Source organism: Coregonus clupeaformis, unplaced genomic scaffold (assembly GCF_020615455.1).
Source record: "Coregonus clupeaformis isolate EN_2021a unplaced genomic scaffold, ASM2061545v1 scaf0629, whole genome shotgun sequence".
Lineage (NCBI taxonomy): Eukaryota > Metazoa > Chordata > Actinopteri > Salmoniformes > Salmonidae > Coregonus > Coregonus clupeaformis.
Window position 1 is genome coordinate 110,001 of NW_025534084.1, and position 10,541 is coordinate 120,541.

The 10,541-nt window shown below is 41.5% G+C and overlaps 1 protein-coding gene across 1 annotated transcript in view; it reads right to left on the minus strand.

The window, feature by feature from the left end:
- The window catches only part of meis1b (Meis homeobox 1 b), a gene marked incomplete at its 3' end in the record, with an annotated part of 119,207 nt that extends 109,406 nt beyond the window's left edge, over positions 1 to 9,801 (minus strand). The window contains 6 exon segments of the mRNA XM_045216179.1: positions 3,946 to 4,089; positions 5,109 to 5,159; positions 5,860 to 5,910; positions 6,234 to 6,375; positions 7,327 to 7,547; positions 9,087 to 9,801. Coding sequence (XP_045072114.1) covers positions 3,946 to 4,089; positions 5,109 to 5,159; positions 5,860 to 5,910; positions 6,234 to 6,375; positions 7,327 to 7,547; positions 9,087 to 9,098 — 621 coding nt within the window.
- Positions 9,802 to 10,541: the final 740 nt, after the last annotated feature.

Sequence of the window (10,541 nt, forward strand, 5' to 3'; positions counted from 1 at the left end):
CCAACCCATTCCAAATAATATGACCAATGAGCATTTTCCTTTTCAATCATTTCAGAACCTCTCCACTCAATAAAATACACAAACAGCTAGAGAAAAGAAGAAAAAAAACAAGGATCATTTGAATGAACCCCTTCAGGATGCAGGGCACAGTGGAGGAGAAGAGGAGAAGATCATCTGAATGAACCCCTTCAGGATGCAGGGCACAGTGGAGGAGAAGAGGAGAAGATCATCTGAATGAACCCCTTCAGGATGCAGGGCACCGTGGAGGAGAAGAGGAGAACAGCTCTCCAGATGCGGAGATCCTCAGAGCTATTCTCAGAGTGTCTAGAGAGCCTGGGGTTGCCAGCAAAACGGCACCATATTCCATATATAGTCCACTACTTTTGACAAGGACCCATCCCTACATAGTGCACTACTTTTGAACAGAGCCCTTTGGGCGCTGGAGATAAATAGTGCACTAAATAAGGAATAGGGTGTCTTTTGGGCAGCAGCTTTGCACTCTCTGAGCTGGTCTCCGAGTTCATTAGCAAACTGCTGCGCCCCTCCTCCTGCTTCTCTGCTATTAAAGACAACTGTTTAAACGAACGCTAGCCGCTGCTGGTTGGAATTACCTCCCATCTCTTTGCTCACTCTGAGGAGTGGAGAGCCATGTGTAGACTAGGCAAATAAGTGTGCAATCGGCAAGGCAACAAGAGCCAACACATCAAAACACATCACAACACAGAGAAAATATTTAAGCCCTGGGTGGGGATATATATACATGGGCAATTTCTGCATATATGACTGAAGGACTTTAAACCACAGAATATGGAGCAGTCTTCCTATAGTAGTTTTAGTTGTCTTAGCTGTGGGGAATCTGCTTAGATGAAGTCTAGGAACATGCAAGCACATTATTCCATAGTATCACATATTATTCCATAGTATCACATATTCCCGTGGAGGAAACTAGAAGTGTATCACTTTTGAGTTGTTTTGAAATGTGTTATGTTCACATGAACACCACTTAACTAACAGAAAACCCAAGACTAAAAGGAACTATTAAGGTAAACGTATGACTACTCTTCAAGTGGACCAAAAAGAGCAGGGAGCGGGTGGGGTCAAATATAGTAAATAAAGGGGGTAAATATGTTACGTACATTTGGTAAAACTAGTTCTCTAGGGAGAAGGAGGGAAAGGTTTACGGGGAGCATGGAGCCAGGCTGGGTTCTCTCGCTAACACACACACACACACACACACACACACACACCCAAACTGGCTAGGTCACATTCACAAGCCTTCACAGCCAGACTCTCTCCCTCTCTCTCTCTGACTGTTTCACCTCTCGGGTATGCTCTTCTCTGCTCCTTTTTTGACAAGAGACGCCCTGCGTCCTTCCTGCATGCGCTACTTTCCTGCGCAAAGCAAGAGACAAGCAAAATAACACGGGGAGGAAAGAAAGATGGAGGAGTCGGAACGGAACATTATTGGTTCAACGCTTGGGTGCACAAGCTGCTAGTTACTCGGCGCAGACCTTGGAGTTTAATAAATTCAAAGTACAATTTTTTGCCCTTTTCTGCTACAGTCCCCTCGCTGGAATAAATTGGTTTGTGCATAAATGAGCTTCCGTTCCTTCTTGTTAACAAATTCTCTACATTTTTTTCCAGTCCAATTCAACGTTATGCCCCAGGGCATATATTAACAATACATATGGACAGAGATAATTCTCACACCGCGCTAATCCGTTAAGGATGTCACAGCCGCCTAACAGCCGCAAACGCATAAGATGTCCTACAAGAAATACAAAATACTAAAATTCATAGCCTATATTCAGCTCCGCTGGAAAGTATCGCGATAAAGCAAGTGCAGTTTCATTTAATTGACAATGGTCTTATATTTGAGCCAAAGACCCCTCAGCGCTCTCTGGATAAGTCAATTTGTGGTTTATGGTTCATTAAGCAGATAGTCCTAAATGTAGGCTATAGTGGATTGCTGCACTACTTTGTATTGTATCATAATCTTGCTCTGAAATATCACATGAACAGAAATGTAATTGATATGGACATATTCCAGATCTGTCAAAAAAGTTTTACATAAAGGCCTATTAATGCGCTTCACAATGGAGACACTGTCAACCTATATGCCTATATGATATTAGCCTCAATATTTAGGCTACAAGTAAGGCCATCATTAGATTAAAATAGGGCATGTCTTCATCTTAAAGTCAATTAAAGAACCATATCACTGCCCGCGAGCACAACATGATTTGCTTCATATACCTAAAACCCTAGGGTGTTCACGAAGCCTCTATTTCTATATCCTTTATCTTCCACAGTTTCACTCATATCTCAGACTATCTATGCGCAACGTCTTGACAACGTCCCCAAAGAATACGCGTTCAAAGAAACACTTAAATGCACAATTGGCATCATGTTATTTAATTCTGCTTTTGAATTAAATGAAGTATTATCTGGCGGGGCGATCTGCCTCATTAGCATAATCATTAATATGGGGCTGGTGAGGAGAGAGAGAGAGAGAGAGAGAGAGAGAGAGAGAGAGAGAGAGAGAGAGAGAGAGAGAGAGAGAGAGAGAGAGAGAGAGAGAGGTGGGGGGGATTCAGGCAGGCAGGGGGTCGCTCCCATTTTGGGCCCGCTCCTCCATGAATGACGATGCCTAGGCTTTACTGCCTGCTAGCCACCCAACTATGCTATTCACCTCAGAACATAAAAGCTGCTCGCTACCACTCTCTCCAGAGCACTACAACAGACCGCCAGCTCTAGCCGGCCACTCCACCATATGGAGTTCCACAGATTTAAATTATTTAGCCTAATCGCTTCATTACTTTTTATATCTGCCTAGTCCACTAATCCCTTTAATTTGGCCACTTGTTTTTTTTTTCCCCTTCATCGGTATCCATAGCCTATCTCTCTCAGGGCCTTCATTCATTCTTCTCTAAAACCCAAACAGAGATAACTTTCGAAAATATAGGCCTATTTTGTTAAGTGAAAAAAAGAAACGTTGTGTCTCTATTCAGGCTACAAAATGAGGCGTGCTATTAATGGCCTAAAATCCACTGCAAAAAAAGATAGGGCTATAGATTTGCATAATTCTAATCATTATTACTGTTATCATTATTTAACTGCAATATGGACCATTAGGGTCATGCCTGCGCGCGCACTACAACGTCCCTCGAGTGCGAGCAGCCAGTGGAGCGTCATAATGAAGGATGTGCTGATCTCGCGCTGATATCACTACTGCTGCGCGCGACTCACAATAGGAAACATTCCCCTAATCTAGACTGCCTCGTAGCTTTCAGACTCAACCGGCATTTCAGCGAGTGCCATGGAATCTCTCCCGGTCTTCGCGCTTTAAAGCACAAAGTGGTCACGAATGGGGGCTATAGCCTAAGCAATGTGCGCTCATGTCTGAGGAAAAATACTGACAAGACACCTAATGAACCGTAAACTACAACGGGGGAATCCACGGCAACTAAAACCCACAGTCTCAGTCCCTCCGGTGAGATATCAAGCTATGCGTTTGGCCTCTCCTCAGTAGCTGCTTGGTAATATAAATATACTGATAACGTTTCGTTTTGATTAAAAAATAGAAGAGAGGTGGTGAGAAGGAGGAGGAGGGAGGGAGGAGGAGGAGGAGGAGGAGGAGGAGGTGGAGGAGGAGGAGGAGGAGGAAGAGAAGAGAAGGGAAAGAGGGCTAAATTAAAATGGACAAGAAGCAGGTCAAATTTATGGCGATGCTTTCTCAGGCTAATCTCCCCAGGTCGGTTCCTGGATCAAACCTTAATGGGCCAATAATGGATACATTATACAGAGAAATTTTCATTCCGACGGAATCTAAAACGGTCTTAATCATATGCAAATAACAGCGCCTCGCGAAGAAGTGACCCAGAAGACACCACACTGAATATTCCCAGTAGAGAGAGAGCGAGAGAGAGAGAGATGTGACATTACCTGATCAAGAGGCCCGGATGATCTTGTTATTTCCTCGCTGTCTGATTTTGCTCCTTCTCTGTCGTCGATAACCAAGTCGATGGGCATCTTTCCCTTCAGACAGCTGATGTACCGGTGACAGAAATTGTCACATAGTTCGTGTACCTATAGAAAAATATAACAGAGAATAGGAAAATACAAAAAAAGGACAAGAAGTACTGTATATCTGACACATGCCTACAACTATAAAGCTACAAGCCCCTTTGGACCAAATGGTCCAAAAGGTTTGAGGCATGCATGCGGTGTTGTAGTGCGCTCCCACGTGACCAGCCGAATCCAGAAATATTAAGTAACTTTATTTTCCCATAGCAAAATTGAGACTTCAGCGAAAATTGACAATGACAAGAAGACTCGCGGTCTACAATCTAGTAAACACCCGTGTTAAATGTATCAGTGCCCCAGGTTGTGTCCATTAGGGAGGCGGTGAGGTGACCCGACTGATTGACATTTAAGGTAAACTGTTTAATTTCCTCCAGTTATTCCGTTATCACTACCTACCCAACCCGGTGCATGTCGCCTGGTCATACCGAGGACGGTGCATGCTGTATGGGCTAAATGCATCGCTACACTTTGGCCTAGATAGGAGCAACAACGCTGCTACAACCTGAAACGACCCTTCTGTTATAAAATAATTTGAATGTTCTTAAAATAGCCCAACACTAGGCCTACTGAAAGTTAATTAACAATCATTTTCAACGGATCAATTTTGTGGACAGTGGGCTACCATTGGTAAAACATATCAATATAGCATATAAAAAATGACCTCACTAATGTCACTCCAATCTAGGATACAGCGGGCAGCTTCTCTGGGCCTTTAGCATTCTCCAATACCTAAAGCGCTTATAAAATACTTAAAGTTCTATAATTCATTCACCTTGTATGTCATTTCCACCAAAATAAACTATTAGCTCTCACATAGAGATTTGGGCGCGGATATATCCGCTCCATGCAGTTGAAGCAGTTTGCGTCGTGATTAGGCTACAACGGCGGAAGAGAAATAGGCCCCATGATTGATTTTGACACTAATTATAGCCGACTCGAAAAATATATTTATGCAAATGTCGCCCATAGCTCTGAAGTGTGACACGGCCAGGCAGCAACAGGGAGGTGAGCTGGGATATTACCTTTTCCAACTCCAGAAGATGAAACCGTAAAACTTGAATGGCTTGAATCATCTGAAAAATTTAAATAACAATAAAAAAAGATTAGCTTGTAAAATGTCCTAATATGAAATAGGCACATGTTTCTTGATAGGGTATAAGAAACTACAATGGAGAAAATTATTCATGTTAAATTGGATTTTGGATTTGGATTTTATGTCGAGCTGATATTCAACATTATAAGCGTACAATATTACAACATGGGCTAAATCAATCAGCCATAATATAAGCTATCCCAGACATAAGCATTAGATAGCCTACATTACAAGTGAAAACTATTAGTATAATAACTTTTCATCGAGGGAAAAGTAGTCCAAATCCATTTGACAGCTTTCTAATGCGGCCCTCAAAAGATGGTTATCTGCGGTGACAACCGAGGGCTATCATGAAATCAAACAATCCGGATTGAGGAACAAGAACCTCCAATCGTTTTTTTTGTGTTTTTTGTTGTTGTCATTTAGCAGAGCGACTTACAGTTAGTGAGGGCATACATTTTCATACTGGTCCCCCGTGGGAATCGAACCCACAACCCTGGCGTTGTAAGCGCCATGCTCTACCAACTGAGATACACGGGATAAACTTTTTGAACTAACAGCGTCTCACGCTCTGAAACCGTGACATAATATGCAGGCAAGCCCTGATATGTTGGATAGAGCCACTTGTACTCTTAGTCCTTAACCCACTCCTTGTATAATAAAATCAATGTTTGTCTTACCAGGTTATCCAGTTCTGGATTCGATGAAAATAACGGCTTTTCTGCCCGAATCTAAAACGACAAAATCATGAACACTTCAATTCTTATTGGCAGTATCCGTGAGAAAAGAATAATGTATTTAATATTAAGATAATGTTCCCAATATTGAACACTGTGTAAAACATTAACTACTTTTAATGGCATAACAAATACTATAGGCTACTTCTAAACAATGCATGCTTCAAAACATTTCCAATGCTAAACTTTACAATAACATTTAATTACACTAACAAAATACCCAGTTTAAAAACACGGGCTTATCCTTAGCCACACACATCTATAATCGTATGCGTAATGTAGCCTATGGTAATAACGCGTAACGTTTTTTCACCGACCTGTTTTGCAAACACTGCTATATCTTCATTGAAAGATTCCGATGAACAAACGTCTCCTCCCGCGACCCCAGGCTCTCTGGGCGTGCAAGTCGCTAATTCACATTTCTCAAAAATCAGTGCAAGCAGGGGGAACAGGGGGTGCCTGCATGGAATCAAACACAATAGCAAATGTCACTGCAGAGAACAAGGCCGGGGTCAACACGGGTTCTATAGGCTACTCTCAACAACTAGGCATAGCCCTGGGAACTGGTGATATGTGCATACTGTTTTATGTATAGGGTTTAGAGTCTATTAGTGCAGAAAAATATTCAAACAATATAGTTTTTACTGACAGATAATTGTGTCAAATGATTTCATTAAAATTAACTTGTTGTGCATCACTGTACTTTCTCCTAGGCCTATAGGCTAGATCTGCCTTTGTCTTTGAAAATATCAAAAACTTTAATATGTGCACTTTGTTCCGTTTTGAATATGTTAGGCCAAGGTCTAGAACTTAAGAAAATATGTCACCATACATACATCATGCTTTGGAATTTTAATTAACTAATCTAAATTAATGTAGGGTGTGCATAATTTTGGGTGTCTGTTTTATTACATAAAACTCCTCGAAATGTGCCATATAACATGACCACTGCACACCATTTAGTTATATTAATGTGCAGTAATCAATTACAGGGCCAATAAAGAATATATATCCTTGTAAAACGACAATAAACTAATTCGAATTTTTATTTCTAAAACATATAGCCTCAAATGTGCTGCTGCACATAGTTGCTATTGGTCTAAGGGTCACCACGGGTGCATAATATTTTGTGTAAGGAAATATTGTAGCCTATATTCTGAGTACATAAAACACTTTGTGCCAAGTGATATAAATCAACACAACTTTCGACAAGAAATTATTCGCACAAAAAAAGTTCCAAAACAACAACAATTCCCAGGTAACAATCCCGCGTTTATTATACCTTTCCCAACCGCTCTTCACCGCCTAATAAGAGACACACTTTCAACTCCAACAAGAAAATCAACCAAAACATATGAAATCCCATACAAAGTTGCTCATATATAAGCTCCATAAGCTACAGTCACCTACCCGTATATCTGGTCTTTATCTCTCTTCAGGGCGTCGTTGACGGACGAGCCCATGCTAGGCGGCATGGCGTTGCTGTGGGCTGTGTGCGGGTACTGGTGCGAGTGCAGCTGGGGGCCGTGGTTGAGGTGGACGGCCTGCATGGAGCGGGCACCGTGCGGGTCGCCGTACATGGTGGTGGGGATGCCCACCCCGTCCATCCCGTAGTGGGGCAAGTCTTCGTACTGTATACACAACAACAACACAGTTTCCTACTGAAAACAATGGGTAAATAGTAGGCTACCAATGACTGAATGAATAAAAGGTTAGTTTATCGAGGTTGGCCTAAGTGACCTTGTTTATATTCAAGCATATAATATCCCTAAAGTTCAACTGTAGCTCTAAGTGTATTTTAAATATTTACACCAGCATATAAGAAATAGTAACAAAATAGGCGTAATCTCGTTAAAACATTATTCCATCTGATCTTAATTCCAAAGCTATGCTACTAAATAGCAAAAACTGAAATATATCAGGGTCCTAAAACGGATGAAAAGCATGCATGTTTCGGCCTGTGTGTATTTTGAATACATTGAAAGCAGGCTTTCACAACATCTAGTCTCGTTAATTGCAGTGTTTGCTAATTTTAGAGCATCATTATAATTGTTAAACATTGGTTACTATGTTATTACACACCAAATACACCATAATTCATATATTTTAACAAACGCAGATAAATTGATGTTTCTGTTTCTCATAATGATGATAATTGAAGATGCCTACTATAGCTAGGACTTTTCATGAAAATGTAAACCAAGTAATTTGTAGTTATAAATTGTCTACATATTTTCCATCCCCATACGCCCATAATACATGTGTGCCTGAATATGCCTTTTCACATAGACATACAACATTATAACACGTTGTCTAAAAGTTAAAACAACATATATGTGGGGTCTGTTTCTTTGACGAATTAATGAGTGATTTTAATGATGTATTTATTGTGGCCTCTGAACGTGGCAGAGTATTATAAAGACTACCATTTAGACCCTAAAATGTGGAGAGGTGCAAAGAGAACCCGCGTAGTGGAACTGCTGTAGTGCCTCTCTCCAACAAGCAAAAGGTCTTTGACTAAGTGTGATCTCTATTTTACAATTGTTTACTTTTCATTAAAAAAATTCTGCCATCTAGTCGAGTATTCCGGGGGTTTAAGCTGTATATAAAATCATATGTCATCACATCATGACTAAAATTTGCGTTATTAGCATATGCAAATACTCCATGTTTTTACCCAAATTACTCAATTAAACGTTATCAGGCCTGCTTTGTAATAAACTATAAGTGAGGATGTAATTCTAGACGTTAATGAATTATGACCTCAAAAAACACTCAGACACTCAAACCTCAAAAGGTTTGATTAATTACAAAAATGACAAAAGTCATGTAAACTCGACTTTGGAAGTATAAAGGCTTTGTTTTTTGTCCCATTGCTCCTTATTTCTCTTCCAGTAACAGGCCTGTCAAGACTAATCTGGAAACAGCAGATAGGATGACACTTCTAATGTCCCTAGTCGGGGCGAAGCAGCAAATATGTGGTTCCGTGCGTAATATCGTGCCGAAGATGCAAAACTGCAAAACACGGAATTCGGTCCACCCGAGTCGTGAAGAAGCCAATAAAGTTTCGCCGCGAGCGTCTGTCATTGGCCACGTTACCGTGTTCATGGCTTTGCATTTTCACACAGTGAAGTTGCAGTGAAACTTTTCGGGATAGTCTTGCTACGTACCCGCTGCGCCATATCCCTCCTCTACTCCCGCTCTCCTTCTCTCCTTTCGCTTCGGATATATCCCCTAAGAGGCCAGGGTGAAGAACAAATGAAAAACGCAAATTCCAAATGCGAGATCTTTCAAGAATCCGTATTTCTTGCAAGGGAAAGGCAACGATGAATTCAAGCCAGCCCTCTTCAGCTCAAGTTCAGTCCAAAGCAACGGCGAATAGGGCCTCAGCTATCCCCAGGGCAGTGGCATAGGGAAAGAAAACCCAGTATTATTTTCCAAAAAACAGTATGAAAATACCCCTCAAAACAAAACTAGCGAAGTCTCATGGCTTTTTGCCACTCCGCCTGTCAATCAAACGCCGAGGCTTGTCAAAGTAGCCCGGAATGAATGATGATCCGCGGCGCGCTTCCACGGGTTAGCACACCTAATGTGAATAGTCAAATGCACACAAAAAATTCAGCTCACTCGTTTTTCTTTTGATCACTCTCAGCTCCTGGGTTGATTTTTTTTAAATGCAAAAGCACTGTAAAGGAGATCAGGAGGAGGTGGGGTGATAATTCAGGCTTAGTCTTTCTTAAAGGAGCAGCCCTCGATCGATGCTGCGCTCAGCCGCCAACTCCTCGTTGGTTTGTGTACAATGGGTGTCAGTAGTTGTGAAACGCGACTGAGGAGTGGATATGGACCAGACTGCCGAAACCCGGAAGTAGTGGTGGCCATAACAGGTCGCGTTTTACACAATGCGAATGGGCTATATCAAGTCGCGCGGAGAGGAGGGGGGTGTCGTGGGAGGACCTTCGAAAGCTCGAGCTGAGCAGTCAGTGGGTATTCCGAGCTCCTGTCTGTTTGTGTTCTAGGCTATAGGGAGAATATCCCTCAACCTCAACCTATGGTGGTGTTTCTCTGGTCAAAGCCATGCATTCATAGCTTTAGTCTCGGCGTGTGAGATATCAGCCTGGCTCTTGATAGTGCAGTCTACTCTAGTGTAGTGTGTGTTTGACTCATGTTTTTGTTTTTTTCTATTTACAAATGTGGATTTTCCAACTAATCCCAAGATTAAGATTATCGTCTCAGGACTTTGATGCCATTCCAGATTTTAATAATCTGAAAACTAGTAGGCTACTAGTAGAAGAGAACCCAATGGGCACACACTGGTTGAACCAACGTTGTTTCCACCTCATTTCAATAAAACAGTATTCTATTCTAATGATATTTATATCCGTGACCAAATCCATGGCTTTGACTGGTAGTTCAATCTTAAATATACATATGTTAATGTCCTTCTAAAGTGCGTCTTGGTTGCACCCTACCTGGACTTTCCTCTTTGACTATTTAAGCAGTTTCCACCTTGGACAGGTCAAGGCACGTAATCATTCCTATTAATGTCATCCCAAGTCTACTCATCTCTGTTATTGTGGAAATGTCTTTATCTATATGGACTAGAACTAGACGGGACTCCCTAAGAA